Source organism: Acanthisitta chloris, unplaced genomic scaffold, assembly GCF_000695815.1.
Source record: "Acanthisitta chloris isolate BGI_N310 unplaced genomic scaffold, ASM69581v1 scaffold15076, whole genome shotgun sequence".
In the NCBI taxonomy this organism is placed as follows: domain Eukaryota; kingdom Metazoa; phylum Chordata; class Aves; order Passeriformes; family Acanthisittidae; genus Acanthisitta; species Acanthisitta chloris.
This window is the reverse complement of record NW_008676651.1, coordinates 713-23,788: the sequence shown is the minus strand read 5'-3', so window position 1 is coordinate 23,788 and position 23,076 is coordinate 713. Positions and strand designations below refer to the sequence as shown.

The 23,076-nt window shown below is 42.7% G+C and overlaps 1 protein-coding gene across 1 annotated transcript in view; it reads right to left on the bottom strand.

Moving 5' to 3' along the window:
• BCAS3 (breast carcinoma amplified sequence 3) overlaps nt 1-22,653 on the bottom strand; it is a gene marked incomplete at its 3' end in the record, with an annotated part of 109,862 nt that extends 87,209 nt beyond the window's left edge. The window contains exons 1-6 of the mRNA XM_009076225.1: nt 22,570-22,653; nt 19,976-20,030; nt 18,355-18,427; nt 17,284-17,390; nt 9,406-9,487; nt 747-819 (exon numbers count right to left, since the gene is read on the bottom strand). Coding sequence (XP_009074473.1) covers nt 747-819; nt 9,406-9,487; nt 17,284-17,390; nt 18,355-18,427; nt 19,976-20,030; nt 22,570-22,640 — 461 coding nt within the window. The remainder of the gene's footprint in view (nt 1-746; nt 820-9,405; nt 9,488-17,283; nt 17,391-18,354; nt 18,428-19,975; nt 20,031-22,569) is intronic.
• Between the last annotated feature and the right edge of the window lie 423 nt (nt 22,654-23,076).

The following is a 23,076-nucleotide window of genomic DNA, read 5'->3' as shown; positions in this document are numbered from 1 at the left end:
AAGACTTGATAGTCCTCCACCCCCAGAGTGAGTAAATTCTTAGCTGAACAAGGTGTGGCCCAGAATTAGTCTTACAACTGTAAAAAGATTTGCTCCAACTGTTGAGCCTGTGAGTGGCTGTGTAGAGGATTATCCTTGAAAAGCAAATATTTTGCTGCAGGTAGAGAGATAAATCCTGTGCATTGTCTGAGTTGGCACATCAAAGAGACATAAAATGCCTCAAGGGCCTTTTTTATTAGGAGAGAGACAACAATACAGCTCAGAGCACAGGACAAGGCTGTTCACTAAGTGTTCTAACTCAGAGAAGTAGATTTAATGTGTATTTTGCTAACAAATCGTGTGGCTCTAACAAGGCAACTTTGGTGTTTGTAATTCATTTGGTGAGTGTTGCTTGAAAGCATCTTTTAATTACCTCTTAAGACACAGAGACTGCTTTAGACACCACACAAGAATAAGTCTGACCAGGATTAATAGCAGCAAAGGTCAATCATAAAACTGTGATTCCACTGAGAATAAAATATACTGAAAATACCTCTCTTTGTTTTATAGCAAGAGATTCTTTTTTATTCCTTTCCACATGCTTAAGCCATAGGCAAATGTATGTTGACACACTGAAAAAAGGTTTAAAACCACATCCCAGTGTTATCCCCTGAGCAAAAAAGGAACAGAGCTGTGAAGATTCATCTCCTGGGGGTTAGGTGATGTTACAATCTAGATATGACTTTAGACAGGAAGAATATTCTTACCCAGAAGATCCAATGCTTTTGCACACCCCAAGCAGAGGTCTCTTCTCAGAGAAATTATCACATTTCTGAGCACCTAATAAAGGGGAAACAAAAGAGAAAAAGCAAATCACTAGGTGCTGTTTGTGTGACCTTCCCAGCTACAGGTGGGGCCAATGTATTGGGAGGGTATTAAGTGTATAATACAAAACTCAGCCTGGACAATGAGAGTGAACTACAAATAAATGGCAGAGTCAGGAGCTACTGTTGAAAGAGATCATTGAGGTTGGAAAAACCTCCAAGACCATCAAGTTCAGCCTGTGACCCATCAGCACCTTGTCACAGACCAGAGTCACTGAGTGCCACATCCAGTTGTGTCTTGGACACCTCCAGGGATGGTGATCCCTCCACCTCCCTGGACAGTCCCTTCCAATGCCTGACACTCCTTTCCACGAGGGAATTCCTCCTCCTGCCCGATGAGTAACACCAGCAGCAAAACCTGCCCTGGACTTAGGAGTTATTTTCTGTTCATCTCAGTTGGGGTTGGGATTCTGTGAGTGCAACAGGAGATACCTGCTCGTTTTTGTTTGGTAAGAAGGTGTGTGTGACAAGGCTGTCACCAGCTCTGGTGAGTTCCACACCTTGTCCTGCTGAGGTGCAAGTGGAACACAAGAGTGTTAGCTGCCAGGGCTGGCACAGCACAGGGCCATGCTCACAGCCTAGGAAAACAGGAGCTGAAATCCAAACCAGCCTTCACTAAGTTCCACCACCTACAGATTTAAGCCTTTAAGAAAGCAACTTCCAGTGAGGCTGAGGCTATTCAAATTCAAACCCAACTCTAACACCACAAGTGATGTAGTTTCACCTTTACCAGGTGCCACCAGCAAGGCCCCAGCAGCAGTTTGGCTCATCCTGGGCCAGTCCTGCCTGGCCTGGGATCCACTGGCAGTGGAATCCTCTCCCCAGCCTCAGCCACACCTCCACCCCAGCACAGACTGGTGGAGACACCACACTGCTTAAAATGGGGGTTTAAAAGTTTGGAGAACTTTGGTTTATTGCTGCACAAACAGAAATAAAACTAAAATGGAGTTTAAAAAAAATCTCAGTTCTGCCTGTGAACAATATTTTACTGAATTCCAGGGTGTTTTTCTACCCAACCTAAATAACAGAATAACAACCACCACTACTAAGTTTGCTCCATTTCCTTTCAGCCTTGGCCTTTTCAATCATCTGTCTACAGTTGTGTATGTGTGTGGTGAGAAAGTGAATTGCACTGTTTGTTCTCCATTATACACCAGACCCTTTGATCTATAAAGAATATTGGTGACACTGTCTGCTCAAAATGTAATCCCCAAATGCTGTTGCACAGCACTAAATCAGTGACTCAGAAAGGCACAACAATTAACAATATACATTTTCACAAAACAGACTCTGTTAATGATTAATAACTCAGGTACATGCAATTAATTAGTAACAAACACCGTTCAGTCCTCTCATCTGTATAAGGATAAGTCTTCCCTCCTCCACATTTGGGCATTTATAAACTCAAATGGGTCACATCAATAACTCCACCATCAACAATAGCTTTGCAAGTAACCTAAAACAGCCAAATATATTTCCCTTTTAGTCCTATTATTTCAAGCTCTTTTGTGAGTCAAACCTGCCCTGAATGTACTGACCTGGGAATTGATAAATGAAACATATAGTCTTCTTAAAACCTGGCAAACAATTTGTGTCCTCCAGTGCAGGACCAGATGAACTCCATTTGTTCAGGTCCCTCAGCCAATCTCCAGCACTAAGGGTGAAATGTTGACTCTCAGGAGTTCTCCAAGGGATTCAAGTGGAGTCAGGACTTACCTGAACTATTTCACTCTACTTTTTTCCTTCTTTTTTTTTTTTTTTTACTAGGATATATTAGTGACATGACTTTTTTTTTTTACTAATCATTGAATTTGGGGGTTGGATGGACCTTATAGATCATCTATCCCAACCCCCTAGGCAGGGACAGCTCCTCACTAGATCAGGTTGCTCAAGGCTCATCCAGCCTGGATTGAACACCACCAGGGTCAGAGCAGCCACCACATCCCTGGGCAACCTGGGACAGTGTCTCACCACCCTTAGAGTAAAAACCTTATTTCTCACATCCAACCTAAACTTTCCCTCTAATTTGAACCCATTACCCCTTGTCCTGTCCCTGCAGTTCCTAACACAGAGTCCCTCTCCAGCTCCTTGTAGCCCTTCAGATACTGAAAAGTTGCTCTGAGGTCTCCACACAACCTTCTCTTCTCCAGGCTGAACAGCCCCAACTCCCTCAGCTTGTCCTCATAGGGGAGATGCTCCAATCTTCTTAGCAACTTCGTGGCCTCTTCTGGACTTGCTCCAGCAGTTCCATGTCCTTCTTATGTTGAGCACACCAGAACTGTGTGCAGTGTTCTCAGGAGAGACTAAGATACATTAGAGACATGAACTCATGTTTCTTTAGGTCCAGTTCTCAGTTTAACAACAAGAGGAAAGGGTAGAAATGTGGTGAGAAGTACAGGGAAACAACTTCCCAAAATCCAAATGAAAAATCAGTTTCAACCCCCACAACACACATTGCTAAATGTGTCCAATAGGTGCTTAAACTACTGATTTTAGCCCGTAATGACTGAGGCACTCATTGAAAAAAACAAAAAATCCATTTTCTACCTCAAACAAATACTTTAGGAATGTAAATATTAATACTGTGGAAAAGGATCATTCCTGTGAGGACTCTGAGGGCATTAAATCAGGTTAATAGCTGTCCCATCGCTGAGATTGCACACAGTGCCATGTGTTGGTCTCTGGGATGCTTAATGGAGGCAGCAAACCTTTCCCAGTTCTGGGTGGGATTTAATCTCCCAAGTTCTGCTGGATTAATTTTCATTTGTAGAATTGTGTTTATTTGCATGTTGCACACACCTGCTGCACACACAGTGTTTAACCAAATGCAGTGGGATGATTGAAATGAAAAACAGCTAGCTAAATCCCCCCAAATACAAAAAGTATTGAAATCCTGTTGCAAAGTCTTTTTCTTAAACTCCTTTTATTCTAAATCCTTTTAATTCTGTCATATAACACTACAGCATTTAGAAAAAGCTGAAAATCCTGACAAATCACACAATTAAAGTAATGAAAACTGCCCTTCCTGCCAACAGAGGCACCACCTTAGCTACAGCTCCATTTAGCTAAATGAGAGATGTTTGGGGAGGTTTTTAAATCTAACTTCAGTTAGGATATTTAAAACTGAAAAAAAATAAAAAATCTATCTGTGGTTAAATGAAATTTCATACAGATCAACATTCAGAACTTTATGAAGTCAAAAGGTTATGCACACATCAAGCACAAAGCCGCTTAGGCATCGTCCTCCTGATGGGACTGTGAGGAGAGATCCTGGGCCTGCTGAGGCCTCTCAGTGATGCCAATAACAATAGGAACAGCAGCAACACCTTGAGGAGGAACGAAGTGAAACCCAGAGATTGTCAGAGGAACTCCAAATTGCTCAAAACAATGAAAATTACCCTCATTTCCCTTCGGCTCTGGATAAATGTCAGGCTCTGACCTATTTAGCCATGGCACATACACACCAGAGAGTCTGTTTTCCTGGGCTGTAATTCCACTGATCGAGTTCCATCACAGCCATTTAATACTGCAGTTCACCTCCTGCTCGACTAAACCCTCTGTTTTCTATCTGTCACTGAAAATCCTGTTGCAGTGCTGGTCCTGCCCCATCCCAGTGCAGCAGCCAGCCAGGACCTGGGAGAGCATGAGGCCACGGGGCTGGAATTCACCTATTTCACTGCTTCTTTCCAGGAGTGGAGGGTGAATTCAAGAAGAAAATGAACTTTCTTAACATTTCTTAATCACTTCCATTTCGTGTCTGCTTTCTTATTGGACAGAAACACAAAAATCCTCGAAACACAAGTAGTGAGGCTCCAGTCAGTCCTACGAGCAGGGTGGGAATTCCTTCCTCAGCTTCAGGGCAGCATCTCTACATGCTCCATTTCCTGTAGAGCTAAACTCTACCTGCACTGCTCAATGCCATGCCTGATCAGTGGTGCTGTGACTGCTGTCCTCAACCCAGAAATCCACCTGTTCCTTGAGGATTAATGTCCTAGACCACGAGCACTGTGTTACTCCATCTCCCTTACCTCCAGCATCCCCCACATCCTCCAAGTTCCTCTCCAGGACCTGCATCACAACAGCTGTTTCTTACCTTCCCAAGAAGTTATCACTCTAGAAACCACTTCAGCTCCAGTTATTTCCATTTCTGCTCCCTCCTCAGCCTATTCCACCTCCCATTTCCAAGACAGCACAGCAACAGTGGCTGGAGAACAGGATTGTGGCAGTTCTGTCACAGAGCTCTGCATGTTGATATAAAGCTGCTTTTTCTTCCTTTTTTTTTTTTTTCTGCACAGCATCACAGTTTTATTTTCTGATAACTACATAGTTTCTCTTTGAAAAAAAGACCAGATGACCAGAAACCATTTGCTGGAGATCAATGGTTCTTGAGCCACCAAGAACTGAAAACAGATAGACTAAATCTTGTTTGAATAAAACCATGAGGACCTATCAGTCAAACAAGGTGAAATTAAGATGTACTGGTCTGAAACACTGATGTGGTGTGGCCAGAACTGAACTGGTGGCTCACAGCACAGTGCAAAGCTTCAAAGGAATTCATGCTTTACAATGTGATGCTCCAAAATTCCTCCCTGTAGTACCTCTAAAAGGTTCACTTGCTATGTTGGAGAAGTCCATCCTGTAATTTCTATAACCCATTAGCCATCAACACTCATTATCCCCTAACAACCCACAGATCAGGCAGAGGACACCAAAACTCACACCTGCAGGACCCACCTACACCAGCCCAGCTCTGCTTTTTCAGCTTGGAGGGCCAAACCCTCTACACGTTGCAATTATTTTGGCCTTCAGGGAGTTAAACCACTGAGCCACCCAAGTGGTTGGACATACACAACCCTCACATCTGTCTTCCTTTGGAAAGCAACCCAAATATTATAGTTCCTTTCAGAATACCTGCACAGAAACCTGAGTCAGCTCTTGAGGTTCAAACCTTATTTTACCAACAGCAGAGATGTGAGCAGTAGAGAACAGAGAGAAATCTGCTGCAGAATTTCAACTTTCAACGGTTTTCAGTATCTCTGATTTCTTTCATTTCCTTTCTTAGCTGCTTTTTCCCCCTTTATCAGTCAATTTGGCCAGAACTGACTGAGAGATGTAGGACTATTATATCATCTTTCTACGAGCAGCATAATCTAGAAAATGGCAATAAATTAATTCAGCTCACTGGAGGAATTTATTTTCATAATGCTGAGGCAGGGAAATAGGTTTTACAGACAGTGACTGGACCAAACTTCCCCACACTGTCACCATGTCCCTTTTGCCAGGAATCAGCACACACAGTGCTGCTCCTGCAGCTTTCCAGGTTTCCTGGTTAGCTTATCAAAAGGGAGAGCACAGGGCAAAGAAGGTATTTGGCCAAGGGTTTGTAAAATGCCCTGGGAGAAGCAATGAAAAGTGGTAGACAGGAGCAGTAACTCAGTTCAGACAGCAACAATATTCTGATTTTGCAAGGAAAATATCAGCAAGGCTATGTGAAGTAAATGTATTACTGGCTCAGCACTGAATGCAGAGAGATTTAGGCAACAGACCTCAAAATGAAGTCAAAACAACCGATTTTTAAAGCTACTAGAAGAGTTCTGAAGCTTTTTTTTTTATTAATGACTTCATAGGTCAAAGAACATAAAACTACTGCAGGAACCCTAAGTAAGTTAGATTTTTAATTTTTCATGTTTCTGTAAATATCACAGAAATGCTAATCAGAAGAGACAAAGCACAAGATCAAGGTAGGAGTGTCTAAGGCAGAATATTTAGCAACATACAGAACTCAAACTGAGGATCATTTCAGTTCTACAACTATGAAATCCCACGGTCAGTAACATGTGAAAAATTGGGAAAACATCACCTAGAAGAGTAGGGAAAAATTAGACAAGATGCTGAACAAAGACTATGAATAATGAGGTTTATGTGGCTAAATAAACCCATTGGGTGAGTACAGAGGAACCTGTATAGCACTGAGGACACCACAAACTCCACTCATAAAATAAAATACACCTGATTTGCCCTTGGTTCTCTCACTGTCTCCAACCACAATGATGTTACCAACCCTGATTTCCTCTTCACAGAGAGCAGGAGCTAAATTTAACTGACAGAGCTCCAGCTTTGGGGTTTGTCTACCTCTTAACATTCTCTCCCTTCTCATACCCACCAGGTCACAGCAATGTGTTTTCAAACACATGCTTGGTTCATCCCAAGACAGAGTAACCCAGAGCCCAGCACAGCAGGCACAAATAGCAAGCTCCAGCCCAGCACCCAGAGCTTAGGGTGAGGAGGAGCCAGAGCAAAGCTGTGCCAAGCAGATGGCTCAGCAGATACCACAGCATGTGGCACACAGAGTGCCAGGGCTGTGTTCTTGTCCCTAACACTGACAGTGTCCAGTCAGAGATGTTTGCAGAGTCTAAATATTAACTCTGCAAGCCCCAAATCTGGTCACAGGGTGAACCTCCAGGCCCCAAAAAGGCCATTTATATTGTCAGCTGTAGAAAATAATCGAAGCCATGTCTACTGCTGAAGGCAATGGTTGATAGTACCTGACCACAGAGTTTAATATCCATATTAGTTAACATTCTTGACAGAAATCTCTCCATTTTTCATGGACACCTTGCCCAGGCTGCAGCCCAACCACACCACAGCCACACAGACATCAAAGTGCAGCAGTGCTGGGCCAGGTCAGGTCTTGCCTGGTTTGTTAGCTCAGACAAAACCTGCACTACCACCAGAGCAGAGCTGCCAGGTCAGAGCAGCTCCGGCAGCCAGTGCAGTGCTCCAGCATGGCACAGTGCCTGAGCTAACAAACCTGCCCAGATCTGAGCTGGCAGTGTGCAAGGCCAACTCCAGAGCCTGCCCCACGCTCCTGCTACCAGGGCACTCACAACCTGCTCCATCAGATTGGAGAAGGTCTCCCTTGCAGTGACCCTGCACCAAATGACTCTCCTCAAACACTGCTTCATTATGCCCCGGAGCACATGATGCAGCAGAGGATCCAACATCAAAGGGCTAGGGTTTTTTAACAAAATAGTTGACAAACTATTAAGTTCTGCTCCTGTAAAGTCACCAAGTTAAAGGCATGAGCTTGCCTTTCACACCTGGGAATGAGCTGCTTATCACCCACCAAGATCTGTTTCTAGGAACGTGCCAAGTCCATCCACTGAGAGCCTCCTATTTTCAATAATTCCCTTTTTACAGCTCTACAGTAAAATAGTGTTTGAGCCTGGTGATGGTAATCAGCTTCTCCTTTACAAACTCCTTTTATTCATTTCAGAATCATTAAAGCTCATGTGTTAGTTATCTAAGGTCTCTTATTACAGCTTGGCTTTTATCAGATTCCAGATACTGGTCAATGATACATTCATGTACTTTTAATCAAGGATTTATTTAAAGCAAGCCATGTAAAAAGAGACCAAAACATGTTTTTAAAAGGTTTGGCTTAATTTAATATCAGCTAATTTGAATAGTTTTCTAATGTAACATTGTCACATGCTAAATATATGGAATTTGGAGGCAGCAGGACAGTAACTGCTTGGAGGAGTCCATGAGCAGTGTGACTGGATGGAAAAATCAGACAGGACTGTTTGAACACCAGGAAAAAACAGAACTTCCAGGTCCTTCATTTACTTCATTTTCATTTACACGCTTCGTTCTCCTATTTTTTTCCCCTTTGAGAGAGGAAGGGGCACAGACATCCATTACTTCGTGCCACACAGCAAAAAAACCTCCACAGCTCCCCAGGAATCATGCAGTGTTCCAGTGAATGGAATTAAAGGCACAGCATACTTGGGAAATATTTTGCTTTAGTTGTTTTCACTTGGAGCATCACAAACTCCTATTTTGTGCATTCCCCTGCTCAGGAAATCACTGAGACAATATCAAATGTATTCACTGAACTTTTCACTTTCTTAACTTACTTTGTTTGAAGCACTCTGAATTGTTATTATCATTTGTTATTTTTGTAAGAAGGTAAACAATTAGACTTTAGGCTTTATTTTTTGCATTCACTAATTAACTCCTAATGCAAATTATAATCTGGCATAATCCCAACACCTTCACACTAGAAACACATTCTTTGCATCCACAAAGTAAAACATTGCAATCAGTTCAAACCAGACCCCAACAGCTTTTGGGCTTTCAGAAGTCTACAATGAAGTTGTGTTGAGTTGAACACTGTCTTTTTTTAAAGGGATTGACTTGTTTAGGCACAGTTGCATAAATTTTGCAGCAAACTCTTGCGGGGCTTAACTCAATTCCTGCAACAATCCTGTTAAAGTAAGTACTTGTCTGAGAACTTGATAAAATAGTGCTAAGCACTGAGAGGGAGGAGGTGCCTATTGGCACTCGAGGGATGATAGAAGTTCAACCACTGAAAAGGTCAAATTGAGTGAAGTTTACATAAAATGAGCAGAAATGGAACAAACCAGAAGGCAGTGTCACCCCAACAAACAAGCTGTGGTGTCTGTTCCTCTCCCTGGAGTGGAAAAGGAGTGTTTTAGAGCAGTTCTGCTGAGTTAGGAAGCTCCAGGTGTGTACTCACTGATGTGTGGAGCTGGGAGGATGCGAGCAGCTCGAACGGGGCCGTGGCGCACGGAGAAGAGCTCCTGAGCTTCACCACTGATCTGCAAAACAGTTGGGAACACCAGCGTAAAACACATACACACACTACTAAAACACACACATCTAGCACGTAAGGAAGTAGGTAGACATTGTATGAAGAGATAAGAAGGTGAATTTGGGAAGATTTTGCCTTTCCAACCAACCATCTCTAATTTTTCTAAGTGAGAAAGATCCTAGAAGCCTTGACCCAACTACTGATGATGCCACGTGTTTTAGAAGAAGCAAGACATGAAGTGAACTGCTGACTAACACTCACAAAAATTCCAGGAATCTGCAGCACAAGCATTTATTCAACTTTTCACATGCCCCCAAGGAAAATGCCAACCAACCAGTGATCCAGAGGGGCAAACGGGGTGGGAAAAGATGAGAGAACTTGACGAGTTGGTTCATTTCAGACCCACCAGGTGTGAAAATGTTTAAAAATAAGGGGTCAAGCTCATTAAGTATGTCACTAATGGCAATCTTGAAAAGATTAAACCAGAAGGAGTTCAGATGAATTTCCAGACTTCCTGCACTGGTCAGTCAGAATGTGTTTTCCTAACTGCCTGGTAATGGATCCGATATGGAACGTCAAACTCCAGGAAAATGGCAAACATGATGAAGCTCATTTCCAAATAACCAACTTAAAACAGATGTAATGAGACTGAGAACAGAGCCAACATGTTGGCATAACGTTCTGCCAAACAACTCACAGTGTCAGAAGGGAACACGATTTGGAATAAGCTTCTTAGGAATCAATAAACTATAAATTCAAGTGAAGTTTTTGAAATGTCATTTTATGGTTGTTTCCATTTCTTTCTGCACTTCAGCTCACACATTCAGGAAGTTAAAATACTCCTACTGTTTGACCAACAAATCACTAGTGCGGGACTCCAAGCTCTCAGCCTGAAATCTCAACCTTGAGGAATTTATTATCACTGCTCTGGGTAATGTGGGCAGACCCAAATCCAGCCCAGGGAAGCACAAAACTTCATAAAACCTTTCTCTGTGTGTATATTCTCCCTCAGGGGCACCCAGAGGCCTCTGCTCTGGAGTTTGGGGACCAGATTCTGTACAAGACACAGGAATGATGATCAGGAATCAGCTCAGGAAAGGTTTGCTGATCATCACTGATCATCAGCTGGGAGTGTGGTGTGAAAAAAAGAAGATAAAACTTGCATCCAGGAAAAAACAGCTTGGGAAAAGGTAGAGCACAGCTAAGCAGAAACTGAGGAAAACTGAAGAGAGATGAAAAAGATGAAGACATCAGAAAACAGCAGCAGTATGAAAAGGGAGAGGAGGGAACAGAAGAAAACTAGAAGGTTTTGGAACTATTATTATTGGCAATTAAAGGCTTTTTCCCCCCAAAGCATGAAAATGCTGTTTCACACGTGTTTGCACATCAGTGGCTATGAATGAAAACAAGAGGGAAAGGAACTAGCATAACAAAGGTATGGAAGAAGTGATTCCTACAAAGCAACCCAGCTCAGACACCTCCTTCCCTTTCTAACTCTGCCAACACATCAGCCCTAGCTCCAATCTACTTCAAATAAAGTTCTAGTCCCCAAAGTCAGATACACTAAGAAGGCCAAACCTCCTTAACTCAGGTTCTGCTCTTAAATATCCTGAGCTCCAGAGAGAATGTTTATTCAGCCTGGGATGCCAAGACCTGGCAGTGCTGAAAGTTGAGGTTTTCAAGGAAAAGCCTAAAATGTCCAAATACAAATGAAGTTTATTTGTCCTTCAGCAGCACCTAACATGCCAATCCCAGCACAGCTCTTCTCATGCACAGAATGCTCTTACTTTGTAATAATTAATAGTCATACTTTGAAAGATAATTTATTATTTTATATTGGGGAAAAATTACAGCCACAGGATCTGACAGTGACAAAGATGAGATTATAGGTATTTAGCTCCTCTCTGAAACTACTGTAATGTTTAATACCACATGGGAACAGGTCCTTTCCTCAGCCTGTGCAGGAATAAATCATGGAATGGTTTGGGTTCAGATAACTTCAGCCACCTCTACAGCTCATGTGCTGAGCAGTTGCTGAGTTGGGGCCAAAAAAACCCAAATTTTAATACATAATCCCACTGTAGACTTTGTAATGACAATACAAGATGTCACTCAAGCACTGACATCTTCTTTGCAATGAAAATTCAAAGGTCACAAAAAAATTGGACACAACACTGCAACATGGAGCAAAACACTAACACTTCACCTACCACAGCCTCATAAAATCAAAGGTTTCTACCAGGATTTCAGTTGTGTGACCTCAGTTGTTCTGTAGGGACAGGAACCCATAAAAGGCACTGCACATTGTTGTATGCCAAGAATTGGGAAGAGTTTGGTTGTTTCTCTGCCTGAAAAATGCATCAGGGCTTTGAGTGCAAGAGTTTCTTCCAATTTTAATTAAACCTTTTTAAACTCTACCACCAGCAGGAGATTCTGAATAAACAGTGATTAATGCTCATTTATCCATGGACAACGCAAAGTTTCGTTGCCATTGCCGAGGCCACACGAACCAGTTGTGACTGAAATCACCATCTTCAGGTTGCATGGTCTGATCTTCCTGCCAGCTCTGCCCTTATCTCCCTCCTGAGACAGCCAGCAGAGAGCCCATCTTTGCTCTGAACAGGACACTTATCCCACCAGGAACTCAAGAGGGACAAGGAGCTCCATGAAACAGAGGCCCAACCCCATGGCTGAATGGCCAAGGACTTTGTCACTGCCAGTTTGATCAGCAAAAGTCTCCACATCCCAATCCCAGTCCCTGGAGCTCCACAGTCTCATATGCATAGACAAAACATAAATAGACCTCCTGAATTGAAAGCAGAGCTCTAAATTCTTCAAAAAGCACCTGTGAAGCACGAGGCTGTGGCTGCCATGCTGGATTTGATCCAGCTAAGTAGCAAGTCCCCGTGGCAGCTTTCAAAGCTCTTAAAAGTTTTTCTTTCCCATTCCAAAGGCCAAGAATATTTCCAAGCAGGTTTCAAGAATTGGATATTAAGCTATAAAAGCAGCTCCAGGTACTTGCTGGAGGAAAGAGGGAATCCAAATTGACAGATCCAAGCTGCTGTGATAGAAGATCTCAGCTCTGCCAGCGCCTCCCATCCGACCACAACTCCCAGACCTACACGGGAGGCTGGAAGCAAAGAGCACATGGATTCAAAACTCAGCCCCTGCTGAAGTCTTCATCACTCTCTTCCACTGACAGCTTGAAAGAGGAAGAAGAACTCTCTTCTCCACTTAAGACATCTTGAGCTGCTGCTTTAAAACATGACAGCGCAGAGCTCTGGAGCTCTGCTTAATTTTTTATGACAGAGCTGCATTGTTTGGAGCAGAGCAGTTTGCACCCGTACAAGAAACTGAACAAAGGAAGTTTTGTTCACACTAAGGATAACTAATAGTTTCCAACCATAGAAAATGGTAAGAACTCTCTTCTCCACTTAAGACATCTTGAGCTGCTGCTTTAAAACATGACAGCGCAGAGCTCTGGAGCTCTGCTTAATTTTTTATGACAGAGCTGCATTGTTTGGAGCAGAGCAGTTTGCACCCGTACAAGAAACTGAACAAAGGAAGTTTTGTTCACACTAAGGATAACTAATAGTTTCCAACCATAGAAAATGGTTTTCACATGGGGGGGGGGAAATTTTGGGGGAGGAAGAAAAAAAAAAGTCAAACATACACCAAAGTGAAAGAAAATTGAGTTCAAAACTCAGTGTTTAAACTGCTGTGCAGTTATGTTAAAGGCAACTGGGGAATACATGGGAGGGAAAGGAAATGTATCAGGAGGAGATTTCAAATATTCTGATCCATGTTTTAAACATTATTGAGAGATTGTAAGAATTTAGATGCCCAAAGCATGTTAGAGACTTCTCTCAAGTGCCTGAGCTGAGGATGAAGTTGCACTTCTCATGGCAATGGAAGCTTGGAAATGGGTTTGGTTAGTTCCCTCAACATTCTCTCCTCATCTGCCATACATTTTGAGGAGTTTTAGCATGACCAGGCTGCAGGGCTCTGGGTAATTCTCATTTGGGGTGAGCTCTGCACTGCTTTTAATCCCCTCATGCCTACACAGTGTCACAGGCAGTACTGGGAGGAGGTAGAACACAGATACTAATACTCTTCATGGGTCTTCATTTCAGCCTTGACCCAGGGACCAACATGAAATGCCATTTGGAATCTCCTGATACCACCCACCACAGCCTTAGGAAAGGTTCTGGCATGTGCTTCTTTTCCAACTGGTGTGGGGTATGATAGGAATAAAAACCTTTCCAGCAGTTCTGCAGTCACTTAGGGAGTGTAAAACCAGAACATTCCTTGAACACTGGTAGAATCCTCAGTGTGAAAAAAAAAAAACCCAAAGCCTCAGAAAATGATCTGCACAGATGTTTTGCAAAGCCCTCAGACATTTTTCAGGGTTCCCAGGTCAGGTCAATCACTGCATTTTTCCAAGTGGCTAAACTGCCAAATCACAGGAGGGTGAGAGGAGGATCCCGAGAAATGCCAGGCCTGGCAGTGGAGCGGTGGCAGTGTGTGATGCCACCCTTGTCCAACCACTCCCCAGCATTCCAGAGGTCTCCACAGGGAAGTCACCTGCCCTGTGGGCTGACACATCCTGTCCCTATGCCACAGCCTTCAAGTGTCTTTGCTAAATATCCACCTGTGCTTGTTATTACAAGTTCCCTTTGGTAGTTCCTACTCCATTCAACTCCAGCTTTGCTTCTTCTTGTTTAACTGCAATGTGAACCATTAAATTGAGATGAATTTTCTACTTCTGAAACTTTCTGAATACATTGAAAAAGAATTTATCTGCCCCAAAAGCAGCCAACATGCATTTCCCTGCACGGGAACATCTAGAACAGATCCTTGGAAACCACATTAGGCCGAAAGCAGTTCCAGTTGTATCTGAAACACGAAACTGGGAGCAAGGGACAAACAAACTCCAAGTAAAACTCAAACGCTGCTCTGTTATCAAACAGGAACTTCCAGTCACGCTTTTGTGCCTTCCCAGATTTCTCCCCACTTAGCAAAGACATATTTTAAGAACACTTTTAACCTTGCCACCCCCATTCCCAAACAAAGATCAAAGCCAAGCCCCTTGGATGGACACCTTGTGCCTGGTAGGCAGCACAGACCGCCAGGCTGCACTCCCCAGCACTCCCAGCACCAGGCCAGGCCTTTGAAGCAGCACTAATGGTATCTCCCATTTGCAAGTAACACTTGTGTAGTCAAAGATCTTCCTCCGAGGAGATGTTAATGTGAAAGCACTCAGGCTGCAGAGAGACACCCACTCCTGCAGGCAGACTCCGGAGGTGTGGGCAAGTCAATGTAAGGCCATTACCCGGAGTGTTGGCTTAGAACCTGTCATAAACACTTCATAATCACTCACACACAAACGGGGCTGCCTGCAACACGTTATTAACTGCTGGATAGAGGCTCAATTGTACGAAGAAAAAGCACAATGCCACAGATAATAGCTTTCCTGAGGAGGTTTTTTTGGCAAATGGTTGCTTTTGGGGATTAAAAGCTTTTTAAAGCTGCAGGTTTTTTGGTTGGTTTTTTTTTCTTGACTGGACTAACTTAATTACAAGCTAAAGACTCAGCAAGGCCAAGGAGAAAGGTTTGTGTAATAGCAAAGGACAGGGAAAAAGTGTTGCCAAATAAACTCTTAAGTCAGGCACAAAACTGGTAGATTTTCCTGTACTCAGATGAAGAGAAGAAACACAATGGAGAAATAACAACGTGAAGGAAAAAAACAGGTTATGTTCCCTCCAAATTCGTTAGATATACAAATGCTCTGAAACACACAAATATGCTCTGAGAAGATATTGAAATGTTAAAGACTATCATTCTGCAAAAGTCTCCAGGACCATCTACCAGAGGAACCATTCCAGCACTGAGACTGTTCTAACACCCATGTGCCTCCCTGGAGGTGCTCTGAGAATTCCACAGAACAGACATGGGAATGTGGGATATAAAAATTTAACCTATGTGTATATTCATAGAATATATAATTAAATGAAGGGCTGACAAAGTGATCCAATATCTCTACAGCTGACTCCCTTTTTTGTGGATGGATAGTGAAACACTTCCACATTTGGCATTTTCCCCATTTCACTGCACTTCCCCCGTGCCCCTTACAAATCCTCCTGCAAAAACTCAACAGTGCTAAGAGAAACTCTCCTGGGATTTCATTGCTCTTGTTTTTTTCCCCTAAAATATTAAAGACTATCAAAATCTAGGAGTTATGAAGAAGTAAAAAACAGTGGGGAAAAAAAACCCAGAAGGAGGTAATATCATGTATCCCATGGCCTAACTTGTGGCTAATTCAAACACAAGAGAGAAAAAAAAAGAAACAAGGAAAAAAACCCACCCACAAACCCAAAGCAAACTCTTCTCCCCCATCAGGAAAGGTGTTCCAGCTGCCTGGGCTGACACCATCACTAAGGACTCACCAGCAGGACGAACAAAGTTGTTTATGGGGTAAGGACATCTCATCTGGATAAAACGCGGTGTTTTATATGAAATCTTTACCTGAAGTCGATGACGGCACCTTAATTAATTGATCAACTCGATAATTAACCAAGATGAAGAGCGGCTGCGCTCGCTCTTAGCTCAGTGTCTTGGCGACACCTCGTGGTGGATTTTGTGTCCTACAGCGCGAGAACAAAGCGAACCCTTCGCAACCACTTCAGGGACCACGATCAGGCTTCCAATTAGCGCCCGACACTAATTACATGCTCTAAACACACTCTTAGTACTCATAGAATCACAGAATGGGTTGGGCTGGAAGGGAACTTAAAGGTCACCCCGTGCTGAAATGTTCCTAAGTGTTGGATAAAGTTCCTAAATTTTAGTAACAAGGTACAAAATACTGAAGTGTAGTGAAGTATTTAGCCTTATTCCACTTTTATTAAACCCTCCTGCAAATGCAGAAGCTCAGCAGCTTTTTTATTTCCTCCTCTGCAGCTAACAAGAAGCAATCAGGCAGGGAAAAGCTCTCTCACACTCCTGAAACTCAAATTAATTCCACTTGTGGTGTAGAAATTAATGTTATTTTCTGCTATACTAAGCTATTGCTTTATAAATTACAACCAAAAAAAATCAGAGCAAGTTGTAAAAATGTGCACACTTCTTACAAACCAATGTATTAACACAAGGAAAGAACTCCATCCCTTCTCCTCTATTCCAAAGGGCAATTTAGCTCTTTAAGTTAAGGACTTTATGACCTGTATTAAATGTTATTCTGATGTTTCAAGAAATTTGGGGGAAATTCCCCAAATGAGGACCATGTGCCCATAACCCACTGTGCAGCCCAAACTCAGGTGGGGCCACGACAGCCTGAAATCAAAGCCATATGCACACAGAGGCTTTAATAAAATTAACATTGCAAATCATGTACATGACAAACATGTGAGTGCAAAACCCTGTCGATACTGTCAGACTTGCATTCCTGGCACAAACAAATCCTATTTTTTCCCCCCTTATTCCTGTCTGTTAAATTAAATCCTATCCTTTCTGGGCTCCAAAGGATTCCTTGATGTCAAACACTGCTGCAGATTGGAGTATGGAGATGTGCTCACCAGAAATAAAGTGCAGAACTCCTCAAATCTGAAGGCACATGAGCTCAAGAGTTTGATCTAGGCTCAGTATTTCCTTAAGATAAGCAAATTACACCTAAACCATAGGACATCCATGGGAAATGTCGAGTTTTACCACTTGCAGAGAAAATGAAAGGTAAAATATTGAAGAAAGAACACGAGTTGAAGAGCAGAGGCTGTGGCAGAGCAGAGAGGTGACCCCTGTACTCACAGGAATGCTCCAGACTTGCATCCCATCGCTGTATCCGATCATCAGCAGGAGTGGGGGCTCATTCCCAGTGCTGTGGATTTCATGGAACTCCATATTCCTTGATGTATCTACATTGGGGTTGAATATCAAAGCCTTTATTAGCAGGGCAGGATCAGACCCAGCTGCTGTCAGTAACACTAGATGGTGTTTCCTCAGTGCACATTGCTCTTGTCATAACTAAAAGCAACCAAAGTGCTCCAGGTTTTTGTGCTGGAACAGCACTGAAACAAATCCTTTCCAACAAACTCATTGCTGAAGTGTCACAGAGAGGTTAGAAAGCTTGAAAATTTCAAACAATGGGAGAAAAAAATGTGTGGGTTACAACAGGAGTAGTTTTTCTTTCTCCAGTGATTAATAAAATACAGCAAACTTTTCATTGAGAAAAACTGTAACAACAAAATAGATAACAAAGAGAGAAAATAAAATGCTCAAACTGGGCAAAATTATTGCTAGACACTCTGGGATTGATCTGTACATCAGCCTTACCAAAGGAAGGAAAACTCCAGGAAGAAAAGTGCTGTGGGACACAATAATCACAAAAATTAAGGTTTTTGAGTAAAATCTCTCTAAAATTACACTTTGAACCATGGCAGAATGAACCAAAGCTCAGTGCAACCATGGAAGCAGCACAGAAAGGACTTGTCTGGCGTGGTGAAAGAGGAGGTTTTTAGGCCCAATCAGATTTGGCTGCATAAAAGAAAAATTTAAGCACAATATGAAGGGATATGGAACACAAAATAAAGACCTCATGGAATCCCTTGCTCATTTTATCCAACTGCTCTTCCTTTCCAGGTTACTCTGAATTCTGTCAGAGCAGTGAAAACATATCTGGGACCTGGACTGGATTCAGTTGGATCATCTGGCTTTGAAATCAAACTGTGGATGAATTAAATTCAGCTCTATACTTCGTTTTCAACTACCTTAAATAAAAGAAATGTGGGTTTTTTGTTTAATTTGCAGACAGACCTGACTGAAATTACTGTACACAGACCCAAACCTCAGAGCAATCAGTGAGAGAAAATGAAGCCATACCATTTAAATCTGCATTTTCAAATCTGACCCAAATGATCTTCTCCTTTTCCTCCGGAGGTGTTCCACTGTAGGCCTGGACAAAAGGGTTGAAATAACAAAGTTGAACACTTTTTTCTCCCCCTATAGGAAGGAATGTGAGTTAAAGAATGAAAACAGCTACCTGCATCTCACTGCCACCAGTACTTGTTTCAAGGCTTTATGGTTCCATGATCAACATTACCACAGCAAACATCACTTGTTAGTGCAGGAATGACAAAATATACAGAACTCTCAATGTCCTGGGGCAGTCAGAAATGCCATGTGACTCACAGCAAGGCAGTGGGGAAAATGCAGTGCCTGCTCTCCTTGGAGGCTCTCACTTGAGGCACTTGGCCTTTTAAAACTCCTTTTCATTAAAAGCTTTGTGAGCAAACCCGAGGGAATAAAGAGACCTTCACTCCCCAGTTTATTTTCCTGACACGTCTCAACTCTATTTGTGACAACTTTAATGTAGCCATTTAAAAGAGAATAAACTGCAATTGCAGTGGAACAGATCCACGTTTCAGTCCTGTGTTCTACACACTCCCATAAATAGATGAGATACAAAAAGAAACTGTGAAGGAGCCTTGCAGTGCTCCCAAACTGGAGCTTTTACAGTCCTCAGGAGGAGCTGTGGTAGCAGGAACGTGAGCTACAGTAGAAATTCCATCACTTCCAACTGAATTATACCCAAATCCTGAGCAGTATTTGGGATTAAATATGAAAAGACCTTGTACAATCACTTCATACATGCCAGCAAAGCAATAACATGGCCTAAAAATACAAATCTAAAAAATAAGTGTGGGGTTTACTTTTCAAAACAAATCACATTCCATTGCTTGCAAGGCAAAGTGATCTGTAAAATAAAGCACAGACTGGAGCCTTTAACTAGAGAGGGGGAAGGAGGAGGGTGTGGAATGCAGAAATCTCTTCAATGAAACTTTCACTATTCTTCGTTTTTGCAAAATGCATTTCAAAAATTGGGATTAGTGAGGGGATTTTTTTCCCCTTTTTTTACATTAGTAGGGAGGAAATGAAATGGGAATTCCTGAGAGGAAATCCATGAGGAAACCAAGACACTAACATGGAATCATCAGGGCTGGAGGAGACCTCTAAGATCACCAAGTCCAACACCAAGGGACCCAGTTCAATGCTGCTGCTGTCTGTGGAGACTCTGACCAAGAGCAGACGTGAGCATCATAGTCATCACCCAGAGAGAAAGATCCCAGAAATGGGAAAAACACCCAAAAAGTACATCTTAGTAAGAGGCAGAGCAAGTATTGTGCCCAGTCTGTCCTCTCCCCAACTGTTCTAGGGCTAAAATTACCAGAGGAAAGAGATGAAATCTTCTCTCTGCTATTTATATTGTAGTTGTTAACTGTATAGCTCTGATTTTCATTTATTATTACTCATCAGAGGAAATCTGCAGCCCCAACAGTCAGCTGGTTTGCAGTCTGTGCTCAACAAACCAGGTCTTGGGATTCACAGGCAAAAAGAGAAAACATTTGGCCTTTGTTTCTCTGGGTATTTTTATTTTGGTCCACCTGACACACATTTCTACTGCTTTGTCCACTGAAAAAAATAATTCAAGATCTACACATACCTGTGGTACAACATCTTGGAGAAATGTAACAACACTTTCCATGTAGGACTGTTCCCTGGAAAACAGAAGAAGAGTTTCAGCTACCACTGAAATGGTCATGGATACAGAAGACACAAAAGCAGAGGAAACATGGACAAGCTCAAGCACAACGGAAAACACTAATTATGCAATGAGTTACTTAATATACTTAAACACTGATGATACAGTGGCCTGAAAAGGCACTTAGAGATTATTGTTGTCTAGTCTCCTGCTTGATTTGGTTATTACAACGTGAAAATGAGGGATTCAGCCAAGGGCTGGAGCTTTCCTTGGAAAACAAGGAGACTCTCAGAGCTCCTGTGCATTTTGTGCAATGATGGAGCAAAGTTGTGGCTCTCAGGGGCAGGAGATGGCCAAAACCTGAGAGAGTAAGGAGAGGCATTGTAAGATAAGGTTTTATAGCTTATTCCTTCCTGGAAGTTCATTAGCAGCAATGATTGGGTGAGTATATAGTGAGATACATCTGTCGTGGCAGATTTAAACTCAAGCTTTTCTTACCCCTACCCGAGTGGTGAGTCTTGTGCAACTGCTGAGTAACTCACAGCACAGGCTGAAGGTGTTACAAAGTGTTTAAACATGTAAAACGTTGGTGTTTGATGTCTTGAGTAACACTGACAGTGAGAACTAACCATCAAGTGTGAGATGAGCTAAACAGGGACCCAACAACTCTTCTGCCAACCGCTTTGCCCCAAATTAATTCTTATATTGTCATAATGTTTCCTGTGCTAACTGAAGATTTCTAATAGTGGCTAAGAAAAGCTGTAAACTAGGAACTCTACACTCCTGGTGACCAAAGGTGCTTCCTGAGGCTGAGCAAGAGTGTTTCAACAGAAAAATGGGAGTGTTTGGCACTGCAGAATGAACTACCCTGAAGAATTCAGCACTACAAGCAGCAACACTTGAAGTCAAATGCTGCTGAATCAGCTTAACTGTTTGACTTCTCTCTGAAAACAAAGATAAATCTAAAACAGTGTTTTAAATTTCAGGAAGCTTACCCAGCTCCTGACAAAACCAGACCTTGCTCAGCAACCCAAGAATTGCAGCAGCAGAGTTTGCCTCACTGCTCTGAGCTCAGGCCTTACAAGTGAGCTGTGGTTTGTGGTGCTGATTCCTCTTGGACTTATGTAGGTCACCCAAACTTGTCTCTGCACCTTCAGAGCCTTTATTGTAATGCTTGGCTGCAGGTAGAGTATTAAACACAGTGTCTGGAGCTCTTCTGGGAATTCCTAGCAGCAAGAGTCATCCTGTCTTCATGGTTCAGCTTAAGAAATGTGCTTTTTTTTTTCCCCTCCCCTCCAAATACATCTTGAAATTAGCTGATGTTTAGGAACCATTTTACTCTGTGTATATGCTCCGAATCACTCCTGAAGTTGGAAAAACTTGCAGGAAGAGACCTTGAAAGTGTTTAAAAACAACACAACTCACCAAAAAAATAATCTCTCGGTAAGAATTCAAGAATTTCACAGGATCAGCAAAATGTTGCTGTGTGCTGCTCAGCAAACACTGACTCACCCAAAGTCTGAGAGCTCTGAGGTGACAACAGGTACCTCAGCAACAAACAGCATATTTAAATAAAAAGATAATCATCATAATCACCTTATTACAGTGTTTTCTCTTGTATTTTAAGCATATCTTGAAGAAAAAGGTCTTTATAAAATGCATTTCTTGAGGAATTCTGCACATAAGAGTTCATGACTTGGCTGCAAGACAAACCTCCAACACAACTTTCTGTGCTACAACAGTTCCTTGTGCTCCTCAGCAAAAAAAAAGTGAATCTTGATGTTGAAATTATCTCCAGGGGCAAACTAACACCCCCTGAGGTGAACATTTCAATATAGAGCCATTTTGCAGCAGTATAAGCATCCCCAGAAAGGAAGAAAAACTGCTACGAAACTGCTTTAACAGACAGTGCAAAGACAACAAATCTTCTAGACTGTCTTACAGACCAGAAACAATTTTGCCATGGAATTATTTGCATGTGGACACAATGGAAAATTCAGATGGCCAAGCACAAAAATGGTCTCTTGGGTGCTCTTGCTGTAGAGATGGAGCTTCTTCCTTTCTTCTTGTTTTTTGGTTGTTTTTAGGTAAAGAAATGAAATCCAAAATTCAACTTAAATCCATAATTTTACTTAATGGAGGAGTTTAATGACAGGATTCTGTGTTTTAATACATCCAGCCCTGAGACAAAGTGTTACTGGACAGGACAAGGAACATGTGTAGCACATCCTTTCTAGGCTAAGGAAGAAGTTTGCATCATTGACCTACAGCCAGTGCAGTGTTTGTACAGCAGAATGGTGCAAACAGCAGCAAAAAATGCAACGTAGCACTTTTTAAAAAACATATAACTTCATCTTGGTGCACCAGTTCAAAGCAGCCCAGCTGGGGAGACAGTTTGACCTGCAGTTGTGAGACTTGTTCTTGGAAAACACTCAACAACTGCGGAGTCACACAGCCCTCCCAGCTGGGTTTGAGGAGAGAACACTCAGGTCAGGTGGCTGCACATGGAAATCAGAGCATTTTCAGCCAGGGCTCTTGTTCTAGAAGGTTCTTACGTGGCAGCTTGGGGACGAACCACCACTCCCCCGGTGCATCGGCTGGGGCGGCGCGGGGACTCCGTGGCCATGGCTGCGCTCACACACCTGCAAGACACATCTCCTCTGAGCTGCTGTTCACACAGCACCACTTCCACACTGCTGCCTGGGACAAACACCTCATTTGCAGAGGGGTTTGAACTATGGTAGCTCTGGGTGTGTTCTTCAAGGGGAGCAAAACTTCATAGAATCATCAAGGTTGGAGGAGAGCTCTAAGGTCATCAAGTCCAACCGTTAACCTGTCACTGCTGGAAGTCTCAAACCCTAAACCAGATCCTTCAGCATGAGATGCCTCAAAACACCTCCATGGATGGTGACTCCACCACCTCCCTGGGCAACATCCCAGTGCCTGAGCACCCTCACAGGGAAAACATTGCTCCTCACTTCCAATCTGACTCTGCCCTGGCTCACCTTATGACCACTCCCTCTAATCCTCTCCCTGCAGCCACAGCAGGACAGACATTCCCC